A 19,419-nucleotide genomic window follows, 5' to 3' on the forward strand; every position below is an offset into this window, starting at 1 on the left:
TTCTCACGAGGGCGCCTGGCCACTCAGGGCCTCCAGAGGCCAGCATCTGCTCCAGGACTGGGGCCCCTCCCAGGTGTAGGGGGAAAACCATTCTTCAAACTGCTGATAGCCCTCATGGCTTGAAAAGTTGGTCAGACTCCGCCTTGTTGAAGCTTTCTAAATGACATCAGAAAAAAGACGCGACATTCGCAAGGCACAGAGCCAACAGCCTCAGCAGTGGGGGCATCAATGGACTCAGGTGGGCCAGGGGGCCTCCCCGGCCGCACAAGTTGGGGCCGGTCTGCAGCAGCGAGGGCAGCATCGGGAATGCGAGCCTCCTCACCGGCCGGGTAAACATAAGCCCCGAGCCCGGTGAGGCCTGCGCCGCCTGCGCCGCCTGCGGCCCGACTGGGGCCCAGCGGACAAAGGGGAGCAGGCGGTGCCCCGTCCCAGCGGCCAGGCCGGCCGGGAGAGCCAGGAGCCACGTGCCTGGTGGGAGCACGCCAAAAGCAGTACAACACTTGACCGTTTTCTTGGCCCAGCAAGGAAACCGCCTTCTACTCTGCATTTAAAAAGAAAAACAATGCGTTACTGCTTTAAGTTTTTTAGAACTTTTCCAGAGAAAGGCCGACTAGCAACAAGGGGTGCTACAGGAATCCACCTCGCCTCACCTCTCCTAGGAAATTGTAAAAGGAATTAGCACTTGAATGGGGAGGCCGGCGTGTCTGGAATGAGAACGAGCCGCGCACGCAGTTTGAGGGTTCCGGGGAGCCGCGTCCTCCCCCTTCCAGGCGGCAGTCCTAACTACAGGAATTGGCCAAAATTCAGCATTTCCAGACTTTCCTTGGGAAAAGGGGCCGAAGAAGTGCTGGCAACAAGAATCTTGGACCACAACGGAGCGCGCCTCAGACTCGCGGCGGCTGGGGTCGAGACCCGCGCAGCCCCCTCCCCTCCCGGCCGTGCGCGCCCCGGGCCGGGCGCCCCGAGCCGGCCTCCACCCCCTCGGGCGCTTAGGGCCGGGCCGGGCCGGGCTGCGGCGCCCCCATCCCCGCGCGGGCAGCGAGGCCGGGCCAAGTGGGGCGCTCCGGGCCTCGGGCCTACACGCGGCGGCAGCCTCGGCCCCGGCCCCAGCCCGCCGGGCCCCGGGCGGGGGATGCGAGGACGCTGGGACGCGGGCCCGAGGCGCGGGAGGGGCCCAGGCCGCGCGGGGCGCCCCGACGACTCGCGGGGGCCGAGGAGGCCGGGGCTGCGCGTCCAACGCGGGGCCGAGAAAACGGCCGGCCCGGCCCCGCCGCCGCCGCTCCCCGAGCCCCCAAGCCCGGCCCCGGCTCGCCCGCCCCCGGCCCCCGCCGCCCCGACCCCGCGGCCCCCCGATCCCCGGCCCCCGCCGCCCGCGCCGGGCCCGCCAACCACGGGCAGGAGCGCGCGAACGGCCGGGCGGGCGCCCCGAGCGCGAGGACTCACCGGGGCCGGCTCCCGAGTACATGGTGGCGCCGCCGAGGGGCTCCGGGGCCGAGGGGCGGCCGCGCGCGCGCCACGGGCCCCGACGCCGCGAGCCGCGAGGGAGCCGCCGGCCGCACGATCCGCCCCGGCGCGGCCGCCTCTCCAAACAGGTTTACCCGACGCGGCCGGGGCGGCGGGCGGAGGCGGCGGCGGGAGCGGGAGCGGGAGGGCGGGGGAGGAAGGCGGAGGGGGAGGGGAGGCGCGGCCGGCGGCGGGAGCGCGCTCGCGGGGGGAGCGGGGCTGGGCGCGCGGGCGGGGGCGGCGGCGGCGGCGGCGCCGGGTCTGGCGGGGCCTGGGGCGGGGACCCGGGGAGGGGCCTGGGGACCTGGCCAGGCGGTGGGAAGCGCGGGCGGGAGCGGGGACGAGGGCCGAGGGGCGGCGCGGCCCGTATGGCGCGGGGGCGGGCGCGGCCCCGGGGACCCTTCCCCGCCGCCCAGAGAAGCCGCGTCTTCCCGACGGGGAGGAGCCGGGCGCCCTGGCTGTGCCGCCGGAGCGGGGTCGCCCACGCGCCCTCGCCTTCCCCGCCGCCCCCGGGGTGCAGGAACCCTCCCCCGCTGAGCCCCTCAGCCCCCAGCCTGGCTCTTTAAGTTACTACAGAAACACGGAGGTCGGGAAGCTGCCTCCCAGCCCGGAGCTTGAACTTGAACGCGGCCGGCCGCTCGCGCAGGACCACACCGCCACCTCCCGGCGCGGCCCCAGAACCCAGCTCCTCCGTTTACAGCAGTTAGAAAGTCCAACAAGTTTTTAGTACGTTGTAGCTGGTATCAGGGATCAGATCAGCGGACACGCCCATTCCAGCAGTCGGGGCCTCCTCGGACCGTCGTGCGCCTCCGAGCATTTCTGTCCCGTCCCTCTGGGTCCGTCTGTTTTTCGGCGGCTTTCCTGGAAAAGCCAGCCTGTGGTTACCTCCTTTCTCCCCTGAGTGGTGGAGGATTAGAAGGCAGAGGGTGACCCACAGTCTACAGTGACTGGTCGCCTTTTTCCAGATTTCCCGGCACATTCCTTCACCCCGTGGCATCGGCTGTCTGCATATTGGGTGCAAGGCCCTGTTCCGGGCGAAGAATAAACAGGAGTTCTGACTGCCAGGAGCTCCGCAGCCAACAGGTTGGTCCTAACTAGTTCTGTGCAGTCTTGGAGGACAGCCCTGAAGAAGGGCAGGAGAACCAGCACTTCCTCCAAAAACTCAAAAGGACATCAGTCTTCACCACGTTGCTGATACAAAACGTGCTCCTGAAATGTGTAGTTAGGAGCACCGGGAAACCCGGGTGGCAGTGTGCATGGCATTGTTCATCACAGCCTGGACTGCACGGCACTGAATACCACCGAGGGCAGGATGGAGAAACAGTGGTCATCTTCACAGGGTGGAATCTAGCCATTCACAAAAATTCCAAAGCAGGCAAAATTAAACTGCATTGTTTAGGGATGCATCATTAAGTAGTAAATAATTGACAGAAGAGCAAGAAGGTGGTTACTCTAAGTGTCAGAATGGTGAATACAGCTGGGGTGGGTGGGCTGTGACCCCAGCAGAGCCCTGGGGGATTTGGAGGTGCCAGGCCTGTTCCTTCCTGCAGTGCTGCCCTGCATTCGGCGGCCATCCCTTCAACTGCACTTTTACGTTGTATATGCTTTTTCCGTACCTTTGCTGTGGTATTTCATGGGAATTTTTAAATAATCATGAATGTTATCACTTTCCTGTTGATGAACCACCGCATCAGTCTCCCCAGTTCGCAGCTGCCCACCCCGTCTCCCTCACACATCCACAAAACTCGTTTCTGCCCGGAATCCCTGAGGCCCCCTGCCCTGCTGTCAGCGACTGTACGCCTCGGCAAAGGCCCAGAAGGCTCTGTCGTCGCTGGCTCCCCTCAGCCCGCCTTCTGCTCCTTTGAGCGCTGTGCTGGGGAACTTTGTTGCAAGGGTTTAGTTCCACAAGGCAAGATAATGTCTCTGAGGGCTTCATTGTGTCACTTCTCTCTGGATGGCTGACACCGTGGCCCTCTGCTGGTGGAGGGGTGCCATTGCTGTCTGCCCCATCTCCATCCCCAGGGCCCGGGCAGTCACTGAGTTCGCCCTCTGGGGCACGGGGGTGGGGAACCGGTGGGGGGTTCCCTCTGTCTTTTCCTAGATAAGCCCATCCTCTCCAGGTCTCCACCCTCCACACCTGTGTTCAGAAATTCAGCCCGATTCCCGCATCCCATCTCTACCCTCCTCCCAACCTGCTTTTCTTCTGGTGTTCCTCACTCAGCATGGCTAACACATCCACCACCCAACCGAGCAGAGAAGTGCGGCCCCCTCTGCCTGCTGCCTCTCCTGCCATCAGTGAACCTGCTTAACTCATCTGACTGTGCCTCTCGGTGCTTGCTGGGACATGTCTCCAGCCGTTGCTGCTCTCTCCCCCAGACCCACATCCCACACCCGGATGGTGACCGGGCCGACTCTGGGTCTTCTGGGCCCAGTGTTTCTCCCTGATACAATTCCTTCCTCTGTGTTTTAGGATCCTGATGCTTTGATAAGATGCTCTAATCACAGCCAGGGACATTTGCAGCAGCCTGGACTGCAGTTCTGCACGCTGGGTGCACTCGGTCTAAGGCACCAACTCCCCATGAGAGTGAAAGAAGGGGTTTGGGGCAGTACAGAGCAAGCTCCTGAGGCCACAGGGCTGACCAAGCCCTCGGCTTTGGGGGCACTTTGTTTCTTCAAGACTAAAATGCAGGCACTGGAGCAAATCATTCGTTCCTAAAACATGTTCTGCACGTGATTAAAGAAGCTTTGGGAAGTCAGGTAAATTGGGAAGCACTGGATCAAACAACAACACATAAGTTTATTGTCTGCAGGTCTTCTCAGAGCCTTTAGCAAAGTGAGAAGAATCATGCTTCTACAAAGAGGAAGGAGGGCATGAGAGAGTATGCAACCTGCCCCAAACCCATTTAGCCACAGAACCTTTTTTTCACGAGGTACCTCAAGGTTCCATGGAGCATACTTTAGGAAACATGGAGGTAGAGGTCTTCTGTGATCCCTTCCAGCTCTAATAGTCTGTGATTCTTTGAGTAATATATACTTTGAGACAGGATCACCAAAGCAGAAGCATAGTGGTGAAAACACAGCTCATTGCAGCCTTGACTTCCCAGGCTCAAGTGATCCTCCCACCTCAGTCTCCTGAGTAGCTGGGACCACGGGTGCGTGCCACCATGCCTGGCTAACTGTTAAAAACTTTTGTAGAGACACGTCTCACTATGCTGCTCAGGTTGGTCTTGAACTGCTTGGCCCAAGTGATCCTCCCACCTTGGCCCCCTCAAAGTGCTGGAATTACAGGCATGAGCCACCACACTTGACCTTATTTTTTTGTTTTTGTATTTTTCTAGACAGGGTCTCACTCTGTTGCCCATGCTGGAGTGCAGTGGTGCAATCATAGCTCACTGCAGCCTCTTTCACCTCCTGGACTCAAGTGATCCTCCTACCTCAGCCTCCCAAGTTGCTAGGACTACAGGAGTATGCCACCAGGCTCAGCTAAATTTTGTAGAGATGATGTTTCACCACATTACTCAGGCTGCTTTCAAATTCCTGGGCTCAAGCAATCCACCAACCTCAGTCCCCCAAAGTGCTGGGACTACAGGTGTGAGACACTGTGCCCAGACTGTGTGTGTGTGTGTGTGTGTGTGTTTAATTAAAAACTAAGCAGGTGGCCGGGAGCGGTGACTCACACCTGTAATCCTAGCATTTTGGGAGGCCGAGGTGGGTGGATCATGAGGTCAGGAGACTGAGACCATCCTGGCTAACACGGCGAAACCCTGTCTCTACTAAAAATATAAAAAATTAGCTGGTTGTGGTGGCTCGCGCCTGTAGTCCCAGCTACTCAGGAGGCTGAGGAAGGAGAATCGCTTGAACCTGGAAGGTGGAGGTTGCAATAAGCCAAGACTGTGCCACTGCACTCCAGCCTGGATGACAGAGCGAGACTCTATCTAAAAAAAAAAACAACTAAGCAGGCCATGTGCAGTGGTTTGTGCCCAAAGTCTCAGTGCTTTGGGAGGCCAAGGTGAGAGGACTGCTTGAGGCCAGGCGTTCCAGATCAGCCTGGACAACACAGGGAGACCCCATCACTACAAAATAAAAATTAAAAATTAGCTGAACATGGTGGCACACATCTGTAGTCCCAGCTACTCAGGAGGCTGAGGTGGGAGGATTGCTTGAGCCCAGGAGGTCGAGGCTGCAGTGAGCTATAACTGTGCCACTGCGTTCCAGCCTGGGTGACAGAGTGAGACCCTGTTTCAGAAACAAAACAAAAACAGGCCATGATACCCTCTTTAAAATCTGCCAGTGCCATCCTCCACTGGGTCTGCCAGCCGGGCCCCCTTGGCAGGATGGGGTGGAGGGGCCTGGACGTGGTGTTCCCTTGACTGGTGAGCAGGTCTGAATGCAGGCCACACCTTCTGCTTCTCCAGGTAACCATCTGTAGACAAGAGGTACTTCATTTTGACCCTCTGTCACCTTTCAAATTGCATTTTTCTTTTTTTTTTTTTTTTTAAACAGTGCCTTGCTCTGTCTCCTAGACTGGAGAGCAGTGAGTGCGATCTCCGCTCACTGCAGCCTTCGCCTCCCGTGTTCAAGTGATTCTTCTGCCTCAGCCTCCTGAGCAGCTGGGATTATAGGCGCATTGCCAGCACGCCTGGCTAATTTTCATATTTTTAGTAGAGATGGAGTTTCACCATGTTGGCCAGGCTTGTCTTGAGCTCCTGACCTCAAGTGATCTGCTTGCCTTAGCCTCCCAAAGTGCTGGAGTTACAGGCGTGAGCCACCATGCCCAGCCAAACTGCATTTTATTTTTGTTTTATTATTTTTTTCTTTTCAAACTGTATTTTTTTCAGGCAGGCATTGATCTCTGCCTTTTAGTCTGGCACACTTACTTACAGCTCCCTAAATTTAACTGTGAAGGTAGTTCCTCTTCAAAGGATGGTGTCTCACACACGAGGTGTGGGTGCCCTTGCCTTCCTTTGCCTCAGCCTGAGGACAGCTGGTGTTTCTTTTTCTTTCTTTCTTTTTTTTTTTTTTAGAGATGGAGTCTCACTCTGTTGCACAGGCTGGAGTGCCAGTGGTACAATCCCGGCTCACTGCAACCTCCACCTCCCGGGTTCAAGCGATTCTCCTACCTCAGCCTCCTGAGTAGCTGGGACTACTGGCATGCGCCACCATGCCCAGCTAATTTTTTGTATTTGTAGTAGAGACGGAGTTTCACCATATTGGCCAGGCTGGTCTCGAACTCCTGACTTTTTGATCCACCTGCGTCAGCCTCCCAAAGTGCTGGAATTGCAGGTGTGAGCCACCATGCCCAGCCCAGCTAGTGTTTCTAAGCCTGACGTGAGGACCACCCAGGGCACAATGAGAGGTGCTGCCCCAAATTGTTTAAGGTCAAGAGTTACAAAGTCATCCAAATGCATCTTCTCCAAAGTCCTTGGGAGATTTGTGTGGATGTGGTGTATCCATCTTGTAGCATTTTCTGGAGTTAAAAGAGAAAAGCTATCTTTCACTAAGGATGGTGGCTTACACCTGTAATTCCAGCACTTTGGGAGGCTGAGGTGGGCAGGTGGCTTGAGTACAGATTGATACCAGTCTGGGCAACAGAGTGGGACCCTATCTATACAAAAAATACAAAAATTAGTGGGACATGGTTGTGTGCTTGTAGTCTCAGTCACTCAGGAGGCTGAGGTGGGAGATCACCTAAGCCCTCAGGGAGGCTGAGGCTGCAGTGAGCTGTGATCGTACCACTGCACTTTAGTCTGGGTGATAGAGCGAGATGCTGTCTCAAAAACAAAGCAAAACAAAACAAAACCTATCTTTCCTACGGGGAGAAACATTAAGTAAATATTGTCAAAGAAGCCGAGCATATACTGATGTAAACAACTGTCAACTTTTAGCTTTTCCACAATGACTCCTTTATACTATCATTCTTATCTAGCATCATGTTTCTTTGAAATAATATAGCCGGGCGCGGTGGCTCACGCTTGTAATTCCAGCACTTTGGGAGGCCGAGGCGGGTGGATCACAAGGTCAGGAGATCGAGACCATCCTGGCTAACACGGTGAAACCCTGTCTCTACTAAAAATACAAAAAACTAGCCGGGCGCGGTGGCGGCGCCTGTAGTCCCAGCTACTCGGGAGGCTGAGGCAGGAGAATGGTGTAAACCCGGGAGGCGGAGCTTGCAGTGAGCTGAGATCCGGCCACTGCACTCCAGCCTGGGCAACAGAGTGAGACTCTGACCCAAAATAATAATAATAATAATAATAATAATAATAAACTGATACATTGTTTAGCAAGGATTTTGGCTATAAGATCAATATTTTAAAATTAACCATAATTCTATATACTGACAATTAAAAATAAAAAATTATTTATTTTTGAGACAGAGTCTCACTCTGTCACCCAGGCTGGAGGGCAGTGGTGTGGTCTTGGCTCACTGCAACCTCTGTCTCCCAGGTTCGAGCAATTCTCGTGCCACAGCCTCCCAAGTAGCTGGGATTGCAGGCGTGCACAACCACGCCTGGCTAATTTTTGTATTTTTAGTAGAGACGGGGTTTTGCCATGGTGGCCAGGCTGGTCTTGAACTCCTGGCCTCAAGTGATCCACCCACCTCAACCTCCCATAGTGCTGGGTTTACAGGCATGAGCCATCAGGCCTGGCCTAAAAATAAAATTTAAATAGAATGAGGCTGGACACAGTGGCGCGTACCTGTAGTCTCAGCTAATTGGGAGGCTGAGGCAAGAGGATGGCTTGAGCCTGGGAGTTCAAGGCAACAGTAAGCTGTGATCACGCCACTGTACTTCAGCCTGGCCAACAGAGGGAGACCATCAAAAAAACTAAAAAAAAAGAAAGGAAAAAAGAAAAGTTAAAAATGGAAGAACAAATGAAAAGAAAGATGTACAGAACCTCTGCACAGAAATCTGTGAAACATGACTGAGAATATCACAATGGAGGGAGACGGCAAGCTCATGGATTGGGACGCTGGGGTGACAGGAAGCGGCACGGCACTGACGTTGTGCTTTGTGTTTTTGTTCCGCCAACACTAGCCTGAGGAAGGTAGATGTCCCGCTTCTGTGAAGAGGCAGCAGGTGGGGTGTGCAGCTCTGGAACCCAGTCCTGGATACCCTGTGAGCCCACTGAGACTGGTGTGGCCTCCTCATTGGGAACATGGCTGGTTGTGACCAACAGTGAGAGCACATGTGTCCCGTTCCTGATGAGGGCCTGGTCCCTTAGTGGATACTCTGTACATAACAGCCCAACACTCTCCTAAGCTCCTCTGTTTCAAGAGCCTACATTTCCCAGTGGCATCACACATGGAAGAGGGCCATCAGAATTGAGAAGCATCAGGATACAGTCCAATCACATAACAGGACAATTTCAGGCAGTGGGTGGGAGGAGTCACTGTTTCAAACATTTTGCCATCATCTAAGTGTGTGTTTCCCCCAACAAAATGCGTATGTTGAAATCTTTACATGAAAGGTGATGGTATTAGGTGGGGCCCTTAGGAGGTGATTGTTTCATGAGGATGGAGCCCTCACAATTGCGATTAGCACCCTTATAAAAGAAGCCCTGTTAGTGGATCACTTGAGCTCAGGAGTTTGAGGCCAGCCTGGCCAACATGGCAAAAAACCATCTCTACGAAAAATACAAAAATTAGCCAGGCATGGTGGCGCACGACTATACTCCCAGCTACTTGGGAGGCTGAGGTGGGAGAATCGCTTGAGCCTACGAGACGGAAGTTGCAGTGAGCTGAAATCATGCCATTGCGCCCCAGCCTGGGTGATAGAGCAAGACCCTTTCTCAAAAAATAAATATAAATACATAAAATAAAAGAGGCCTTGTTTGCCTGGCACTTATAATCCCAGCTCCTCAAGGGGCCAAGGCGGGAGAATCGCTTGAGAACGGGAGTTGAGACCAGCCTGGGCAAAAATGCGAGACTCCATCTTTTTTTTTTTCTTTTTCTTTTTCTTTATTTTATTTATTTATTTTTTGAGACAGAGTCTCCCTGTTACCCAGACTGGAGCACAGTGGTGCGATCTCAGCTCACTGCAGCCTCCACCTCCTGGGTTCAAGCAATTGTATTCTCATGTTTCAGCCTCCTGAGTAGCTGAGCGCACCAACACACCTGATTAATTTTTGTATTTTTAGTAGAGATGGGTTTTTGCTATGTTGCCTAGGTTGGTCTCAAACTCCTGGCCTCCAGTGATCCACCAGCCTCGGCCTCCCAAGTGCTGAGATTACAGACATGAGCCACTATGCACAGCCAAAACTGTCTTGAAAAAAAAAATTAGCCGGCGGGGCATGGTGACCCATGCCTGGTAATCCCAGCACTTTGGGAGGCTGAGGCAGGTGGATCACCTGAGACCAGCCTGGCCAACGTGGTAAAAGCCCGTCTCTACTAAAAATACAAAAATTAGCCCAGTATGTTGGTGTGGGCTTGTAATCCCAGCTACTTGGGAGGTTGAGGCAGGAGAATCGCTTGAACCCAGGAGGCAGAGGTTGCAGTGAGCCAAGATTGCCCCATTGCACGCCAGCCTGGGTGACAGAGTGAGACTCTGTCTTGGGCGGGGAGGGGAAAAAAGCCCATTGCAGTGGTGCGCACCTGTGGTTCCAGCTACTTGGGATGCTGAGGTGGGAGGATCTCTTGAGCCCAGGAGTTCAAGGTTATAATAAGATGTATCACACCACTGTACTCCAGCCTGGGTGACAGTACAAGACTCCATTTCTAAAAAGAATAAAAATAAAAAAAGAGGTCTCAGGTAACTGCCTTGCCCCTTCTACCGCATGAGGATACAGGGAGAAGCTGTCATCTATGGACCAGGAAGAAGGCCCTCAGCAGACCCTGAATCTACTGGTGCCTTGATCTTGGACTTTGCAGACTCCAGAACTATGAGAAATACATTTCTGTTGGTCATAAGCCGCCCAGTCTATGATATTTTGTTATAGCAGCCCAAAGTGGACTAATATACTCTTATTGGGCTCACATATAGAGAAGGGAAGAGTCTTGTTCTGTGTTTCTTGAAGAAGCAGAACTCGGCACGGGGCCATGGGAAGATGACCTAACAGCCCATGGGCTCCTGCACCGCCTCCTAAGAGATGCATTTCCATCAAAAGGCAGACACTGGCACAGGGCGCTTCTCTGGCCCAAGTACCTGTTCGAGGCACTGCATGAGTATTTACTCATTCGAGCCTCAGAACACTTACCCTCATCCTCTGATGATAAACTGAGGCAGAGGGATCCCACAGCCAAGCTGGAACCCAGTAGCTTGGTCCCAACATGTACAGTGGCATGATCACAGCAGGGAGTCTGTAGCCAGTCTCTGGGTTTCTTCTGACTCCACCGTACACTGAATGCACTCGGCATCGGCAGTCTTCAGTTTTGTTTACATACCCCCAAATGTCATTTTAAATGTTTTTTTACCCCCCTTACATATTAAGTTGACACCTAAAATATTATGTACGTTTAAATAGTTACAAAGAATACAACTTCTGGAACATTGTAAATATTGACACTTAAAAATAAAACTGTCATATCACTTTAAAAAATGTAACCAGATGGAAAAGAAAAATACCATATCGATTTGATATCTTATATAATCCAGTCAAAACAGTGTAGTTGTCCCTCTGTATTTGTGGGGGATTGGTTCCAGGACCACCAGTGGATACCGAAATGCACAGCTCAAGTCCCTGATGTAAAATGGTGCAGTATTTGCATATAGCCTACATCCTCCCACGTGCTTTAAATAATCTCTAGATTACTTTTTGTTTGTTTGAGACGGAGTGCCGCTCTATTGTCAGGCTGGAGGGCAGTGGTGCGATCTCGGCTCACTGCAACCTCAGCCTCCTGGGTTCAAGCGATTCTCCTGCCTCAGCCTCCTGAGTAGCTGTGATTACAGGCGCCCACCACATGCTTGGCTAATTTTGGTATTTTTAGTAGAGATGGAGTTTCACCATGTTGGCCAGGGTGGTCTCAAGCTCTTGACCTCTTGACCTGAGGCTGCCCGCCTCAGTCTCCCAAAGTGCTAGGATTACAGGCGTGAGCCACCGTGCCCGGCCTAGATTACTTCTAATACCTAAAACAATGTGAAATGCCATGTAGTAAATAATTATACTGTATTGTTTAGAGAATAATGACAAGAAAAATGTGTGTACACCTTCAGTACAGAGATAACCATCATAGGCCTGACTACATTTTCCATCCACAGTTGGTTGACTCTGAGGGCATGGAGGACTGTACCGGAGCCACCTCTTCTTTAATATTTCACATTGCTCTTTTCCTCACAGAACCCATTTTCCATTTTAATTCTTCCACATATTTTTATCCTAAGGAAATTCTTTTATGTTTGAAAATCTTATTATGCTATATACTTGTCTACAAGAAAAAGTATATATAAATTGAAATCTTACATTTTTATTTCCTGTGAGACCAAGTGTTAGAAAAAATTCTTCTGGGTTTACTTATTACAATTGTCAGAATACAACTAATCAAACACAAATGTATTACAAAGTTTGAATAATCTTAGTCATGAAAGTGTCCCTCGTTAGGTATACATTTTTGTTGGAAATAATCTCTTAAGGAAAATAGTGAACCTTTCTTTTTTTCATTCCCAGGTTCAGGAAGAACCGGATGGCCCGTTGCTGGACTCAGAGCTCTTCAACAATTCTTTTCCATCCCCCATGTTTGTGAATGTCAGTGCTTACAGCTGCGGTCCCAGGAAGCATGGGTGAGAATGGAAGGAAATTCTGTTACAGTGACTCAGTGCTCTGACCCCTCCCAGGCTATCCTCCAGAACTAGCATGGTGCTCTCCTACCGACAGTTCTGGGTGAGGACCCACAGCTGGCCACTTAGTCGTCCTGCCTCAGGGTGATGGAAGCTACAACTGAAGTCACCTGGCTTTCAAAAGGATCTTTTGTGGCCAGGCACGGTGGCTCATGCCTGTAATCCCAGCACTTTGGGAGGCCGAGGCGGGTGGATCACCTGAGGTCAGGAGTTCGAGACAAGCCTGGCTAACACGGTGAAACCCCATCTCTACCGGAAACACAAAAAATTAGCCGGGCGTGGTGGGGGCGCCTGTAGTCCCAGCTACTCGGGAGGCTGAGGCAGGAGAGTGGTGTAAACCCGGGAGGCGGAGCTTGCAGTGAGCCGAGATCGCGCCACTGCACTCCAGCCTGGGTGACAGAGCGAGACTCTGTCTCAAATAAGAGAAAAAGAGGCCAGGCGCGGTGGCTCAAGCCTGTAATCCCAGCACTTTGGGAGGCCGAGATGGGCGGATCACGAGGTCAGGAGATCGAGACCATCCTGGCTAACACGGTGAAATCCCGTCTCTACTAAAAAAAAAAAAAAATACAAAAAAACTAGCCGGGCGAGGTGGCGGCGCCTGTAATCCCAGCTACTCGGGAGGCTGAGGCAGGAGAATGGCGGGAACCCGGGAAGCGGAGCTTGCAGTGAGCTGAGATCCGGCCACTGCACTCCAGCCTGGGCTACAGAGCAAGACTCCGTCTCAAAAAAAAAAAAAAAAAAAAAAAAAGAAGAGAGAGAGAGAAAAAAAAGGATCTTTTGTGACCCGAATTGAGTCTGGGTGTCTGCAGAAAGGTGTGATAGATGAGATTACTGTCCAAAAGTCATCGCTCCCTTGCCTTTACAGTTGATTCCTCAGCCCAGTGGTGCTGAGCTCAACCATGTGACTACCAGCGGTGGACAGGATGTCAGCAGTCCTGCCCTGAGAGGCTTACATGCAGTTGCCCCGTCTGGCTGCGGGGTTGGTCCCAGCTAGGGGGCCTAGAGAAACCTTCCTCCCTGCATCTTCCTCAGCCTGGTCGCCGAGAGAATGTGAAGCCAGGTCCATCTGGAGGCAGAGCCCCCCAGCCACATGCAGCTGCATCACGCAACCGCCAGCTAATGCACAGAGGTGTCTCGAGGTGAACGTGTGCTGTTCCACAGTGAAAGCTAACTGAGTCAAAATCCCAAGGGCCTTTTAAAACATAGAAGTTGACAAATTGGTGCCAAAATGTAAATATAACTGCAAGTGAGTTAGAAGAGCCAAAAATAAAGTATCTTGGAGAAAAAGAACAAAATTGGATGACTTGCAATAGCCAATTTAAAGACTGACTACACTTGATTTCAAGAGTCGTTATAAAGCTACAGTAATCAAGACAATGTGGTATAGACCTAAGAACAGAGGAGAACAGTGGAACAGAATAGCAAGTCTAAAAATAAATCCACACATAAATGGCCAATAGGTTTTTGACCAAGGTACCAAGGCAAGACAATGGAGAAATATTTCTTTCAACAAATGGTGCTGGAATAATTGGATTTCCATATGGAAAATAATGAACTTCAACATCCACCTCACATCCCTCACACTAATTCAAGACAAATCATAGACCTGAATATAAAACTAATATGGTGGGGCACAGTGGCTTATGCCTGTAATCCCAGCACTTTGGGAGGCCCAGGCAGGAGGACTGCTTGAGCCCAGGAGTTCAAGACCAGCCTGGCAACGTGGCGAAACCCCGTCTCTATAAAAAATATATAAATTAGATGGGCTTGGTGGCATACACCTAGATCCTAGTAGTTCATGGCTGCAGTGAGCTCTGATTATGCTACTGCACTCCAGCCTGGGTGACAGAGTGAGACCCTGTCTCAAGAAGAAAAAAAAAGGGGAAAAGTCCCAGTTACTTGGGAAGCTGAGGTAGGAGGATCGCTTGGACTTGGGAGGTCTAAGTTGCAGTGAGATAGCTTTTAGAGGAAAATATGGTAAATATCGTGCAACCTTGGGGCAGGCAAAGATGTCTTAGAGAAGATGCAAAAAGCACTAAGTAGTTGAAAAAGTGTTAATTTGAACTTCATTCAAATTAAGAACTATTGCTCATCAAAATATACTGTTAAGAAAAGAAAAAGACAAGCCATGGACTGAGAGTGAATATTTGCAATACATATAGCTAACAAAGGACTTATATCCAGAATATATAAAGAATGACTACAAATCAATAATAAACAACTTGATTTTTAAAAACCAGCAAAAGGCCACGTGGAGTGGTTCACGCCTATAATCCCAGCTACTTGGAAGGCTGAAGTAAGAGGATTGTTTGAGATCAACAGTTCAAGACCAGCCTGGACAACACAGTGAGACTCACTGTAAAATAAATAAATAAAACAATTTTTTACAAATGGGTAACAGCCTGGGTGACATGGCAAAACTGCATCTCTACAAAAAATACAAAAATTAGCCGGATGTGGTGGTGCATGCCTGCAGTCCCAGCTACTGGGGAGGCTGAGGTGGGAGGATCACCTGAGCCCAGGAAGTGGAGGCTGCAGTGAGCCATGACTGAGCCACTGCACTCCAGCCTGGGCAACAGACTGAGACCCTATCTCAATAAATAAATAGTTTTTAAAAATAGGCAAAAAATTTGAACAGACCTTCACAAAAGCAAACAGTTGGCCAGTTGTAGTGGGTCATCCCTGTAATCCCGCCATTTTATGGGCTGAGACAAGAGGATGCCTAGCTGCAGTGAGCTCGGATCATGCCATTGCACTCTAGCCTGGGTGACAGGGTGAGACCCTGTCTCAAAAAAAAAAAAAAAAAAAAAAGGAAAAGAAATAAAAACATACCTACCCAAAAAGACTTGTACACAAATGTTTACAGCCACTTTATTCATTCAGCTCCGAACTGGAAACAATCAGATGTCTATCAATAGGAGAATGGTAAACCAACTGTAGTCTATGTACACGATAGAATACTATTCGGCAATTAAAAATAAAATTATACGCCAGGCGTGGTTTCATGCCTGTAATCCCAGCACTTTGGGAGGCTGAGGCGGGTGGATCACAAGGTCAGGAGTTCAAGACCAGCCTGGCCAACATGATGAAACCCTTTCTCTAAAACTCCCCAAAATAGCCAGGTGCAGTGGCAGGCACCTGTAATCCCAGCTACTCGGGAGGCTGAGGCAGGAGAATCACTTGAACCCAAGAGGCAGAGGTTGCAGTGAGCTGAGATTGCGCCACTATACTCCAGCCTGGGCTACAGAGTGAGACACTGTCTCAAAAACAAAAAACACCACATGGATGCATCCCAAAAACATTGTGTTAAGTGAATGAATCCAGACACAAAAAAGCACACACTGTATGTTCAATTGATGTGAATTCAAGAACAGGCAAAAACTAATCTATGTTGTTGGAAATCAGAACGGTGTTTGCCTGTGGGCTGGGAACTCTCCATGAGTATGTTCTGTGTCTCAATTTGAGTGATGGTTACACAGGTGTATGCATTTGTCAAAATTCATTAAACTGTGCATTTCACTGTATGTACATTTACCTCAATGAAAACAAAAAGAATTTTCTGAGGCTGATATCTAATATTAATTTAAAAGGATCAAGTTTAACCTAATATGTTCAGTAAGGTGTGAGGAACATAAAAATATTGTGAAATCATTTATGTCTTTGCCAATAAATATATATATTTTTTGAAACAGAGTCTCACTCTGTCACCCAGGCTGGAGTGTAGTGCCATGATCTTGGCTCACTGCACCTTCCACCCCCACCCTGGGTTCAAGCGATTCTCTTGCCTCAGCCTCTCGAGTAGCTGGGATTACAGGCGCCTGTCACTGCACACCTGGCTAATATTTGTATTTTTAGTAGAGACAAGGTTTCACCATCTTGGCTAGGCTGGTGTTGAACTCCTAACCTTGTGATCCACCCGCCTCGGCCTCCCGAAGTGCTGGGATTACAGGTGTGAGCCACCGCGCCTGGCCAAAATGTTTTTGTTTATTTTTGTTTTTTGCTCTAGGCTGGAGTGCAGTGGTACAATCTCCGCTCACTGCCCTCCACCTCCCGGGTTCAAGCAATTCTCCTGCCTCAGCCTTTGGAATAGCTGGGACTACAGGCGCCCGCCACCACACCCGACTAACTTTTGTATTTTTAGTAGAGACAGGATTTCGCCATGTTGGCCAGGCTGGTCTTGAACTCCTGACCTCAGGTGATCTGCCCGCCTCAGCCTCCCAAAGTGCTGGGATTACAGGGTTGAGCCACCTTGCCCAGTTGCAATAAAATGTTTTTTAAGTAAAAGTTATATTACTTCTTTAAATATTAATACATTTTTGTCAAAGTTATAACTGTAGATTTAGCTTATTCAATTTATGGAAAAATATGGCATCTGATATCTGATTTGCAGAGCCCGTCCCCCTTGTCAAACAAGAAAGCCAGATAGACTCACTTTCTGTTACGGGACTTCATTTTTCAATTCAAATAAATGTGCTAATACACATATCCAGGATTATTATAGAAGCCACGGAGAAATACAAAATGTATTTGTAAGATAGACTGCTAAATACAGTCAAGTAAGGATTAAAATGATATATAATTAATGTATCTATTTTACCATGTTACAAGAGCAAGAAAATAAATCATACTGTATCCACTTTAACATAATTTATAATAATACAATATAATGTGTGCTTAGAGTAGAAAGTTACGAAGTAAGGAGTATGCTAGAAAGCATGATATTCATTTGGTAAATGTGTGTGAACATGTATAATGATTTTTTTTTGGCTTTGGGGATTTATTAAATGAAAATCAAATATAAAAATCAGAAGTAACTCCATCCATGCTGTTAAATATCATGACCAGATTTTCTTATGAATGTAAAGAAACCAAGTCACACACTGCTTAAAAAACAATCACTCTGCAAAGGAGGGCCTCACTGTGTTTTTTTTAAAGAAAAAGTATATATATGTTTGTGTGTATAGATAAACATACACACACACATATATATACACACCACAATCACTCTGGAAGCTCACATATCATTTTTACTTTTTGCTGTTAGGAGTAGAAAATATGAAGCATTTGATAAGATGAAATAAGATGAGGATTGACCAAAGTTACAGCATTTTAATACGGCATATTAAAATGATTTAATAAAATCAGTTTTAATTACTTCATTAATCAGTGCCCACCCAGTATGATGTTGGACAGAAGCTTTATCTGGGTTTTATCCAGTAGATCTTGAAAATGATAGTCCGAGATAACACTCCAGTTACATTTCAAATATTATAATTTTTAAAGAGACAGGGTCTTGTTCTGTCACCCAGGCTGGACTGCAGTGGGTGATCATAGCTCACTGTAAACCTGAACTCCTGGGCTCAAGCAATCCTCCTGCCTCAGCCTCCTGAGTAACTGGGACTACAGACATGCACCACCATGCCCACTTAATTTTTTAGTTTTTTTTTTTTCAGATGGAGTCTTGTTCTGTCGCTCACGCTGGAGTACAGTGGCACAATCTTGGCTCACTGCAACCTCCGCCTCCAGGGTTCAAGAGATTTCCCTGCTTCAGCCTCCCGAGTAGCTGGGACTACAGGCACGCACCACCACACCCAGCTAATTTTTGTATTTTTAGTAGAGATGAGGTTTCACCATACTGACCGGTCTCAAACTCCTGATCTCGTGATCTGCCTGCCCCAGCCTCCCAAAGTGCTGGGATTACAGGCATGAGCCATGGTGCCCGGCCAATTTTTCAGTTTTTAGTAGGAACAAGGTCTTGCTATGTTGTCCAGGCTGGTCTCAAACTCCTGGCCTGAAGTGATCCTTCTGCCTCAGCCTCTCGAGTAGCTGGGATTACAGGTGTCAGCCACTATGCCCAGTCTGTTTGTTTGCAGAAAGATAACAAATTAAAGCCAGGCATGATTCAAAAGTTTTAAACAACACACAGCCCTCCTCATTACTGCTACACCTGGTCATTGCTGAACCTGGTAAAAGCCTGAAAGCCAGGACACCTAGGGGCTGGGTTCCAGCGCCAAGGTGACCTAAGAATTTAAACTCCCAAACCCCCATTTCCAAGTGAAGAGATTAAGCCCTCCTGCCTTAGAGGGTCACTGTGAGAACTGAGGACAGTGCCTGGCACATGTGAACTCAGTGTTAGCCGTTGTCATTGAGAGAGAACATGAGGGACAACTAAAGGACAGAGGATGTGTCACTTTAGGTGGAGATCAGAGCCCTCTGGGCTGGTCATTCCAGCGTGTACAGTCATCTGCAAAGGGTTAGACCTTCTGGACGAAAGACCTTCGGGGCACATCACCAATGCCTTTTTACTTTGGCATTCAGCTTTGATTTTACTGGGTTGTGTGGATGGGAAATCCAAACAAATATGGCAATTCTGATATTGTCAGGTATCAGATAATTTCAAAATGTAATCTGTGTGGTCTTCATCCCTGGGGAGAATTTGGGAGAGGCATTAAGCCTAGTGGTTGTTACAGTCCTAAACGTGAGGCAGACCCAGCTTCCAACCCAGTTCTGGCACCTACTAACCACGTGGCTGTCAGATTACTGTGTAACTGTTTCTTCACCTGTGAACCAGGGATAAGCCTCGTATCACTCAGGTGGTATGAGTTGAACCAGAGGCTGCTGCTGACAGCGTCCTGTATACTTCAGTGGACCACAAAAACACCAAGCATGGGTCTTCCCATAACCTGCCCGACTCTTCTCATCTCAACCTCAGCCCATCTCCACTCCTACTATGGCCAAATCCACACTTCCTTCCAGGCCTCAGGCAGTACCTATAGCGTCTCATTTTGTTCTGGAACTTTGACCTTAATAGGCTAGAACGGTCTCCACCCTTTGACTCCTACTTTGTAGCGCACAACCCATGGTACCTAGTCAGTTGCAATGTATAACCCCAGTATATAATAAACTGTAATACTCAAACTCTGGTGCAGTTAGCTGGTGTACAATCTGTAGTGCATCGTTAGCTGTACTGTATGACCCTGTATATAATAAACCGTGGTTGTTTTTTGTTTTGAGACAGGGTCTTGCTCTGTCACCTAGGCTGAAGTGCAATGGCACAATCATGGCTCACTGCAGCCTCCACCCCTGGGGCTCAAGTGATCCTCCCACTGCAGCCTCCCACATAGCTGGGACCACAGGCACACACCAT

The 19,419-nt window shown here is 49.8% G+C and overlaps 2 protein-coding genes across 3 annotated transcripts in view; one reads left to right on the plus strand and one right to left on the minus strand.

Annotated features, from left to right (window-relative positions):
- Nucleotides 1-1,627, minus strand: part of AGO2 (argonaute RISC catalytic component 2) — a 119,784-nt gene extending 118,157 nt beyond the window's left edge. Inside the window, exon 1 of the mRNA XM_037999843.2 lies at nt 1,444-1,627. Coding sequence (XP_037855771.1) covers nt 1,444-1,465 — 22 coding nt within the window. The 5' untranslated portion in view covers nt 1,466-1,627. The remainder of the gene's footprint in view (nt 1-1,443) is intronic.
- On the plus strand, nt 107-13,546 carry LOC119624784 (uncharacterized). 2 transcript variants are annotated; one of them, XM_073018380.1, is made up of 3 exons: nt 107-5,092; nt 12,103-12,215; nt 13,138-13,546. In XM_073018380.1, exon 1 carries the CDS (start codon nt 710-712, stop codon nt 2,228-2,230), a length of 1,521 nt encoding a protein of 506 aa, XP_072874481.1. In that variant the 5' UTR covers nt 107-709; the 3' UTR covers nt 2,231-5,092; nt 12,103-12,215; nt 13,138-13,546. The 2 variants fall into 2 exon arrangements, with proteins under 2 accessions (XP_072874481.1, XP_072874480.1); XM_073018379.1 differs by having other exon boundaries at nt 107-12,215.
- Nucleotides 13,547-19,419: the final 5,873 nt, after the last annotated feature.

This window comes from Chlorocebus sabaeus, chromosome 8, assembly GCF_047675955.1.
Source record: "Chlorocebus sabaeus isolate Y175 chromosome 8, mChlSab1.0.hap1, whole genome shotgun sequence".
In the NCBI taxonomy this organism is placed as follows: Eukaryota; Metazoa; Chordata; class Mammalia; order Primates; family Cercopithecidae; genus Chlorocebus; species Chlorocebus sabaeus.

Coding starts and splice junctions, on each gene's coding strand:
- LOC119624784 (XM_073018379.1), top strand. CDS start 710: ATGAGAACGAGCCGCGCACGCAGTTTGAGGGTTCCGGGGAGCCGCGTC.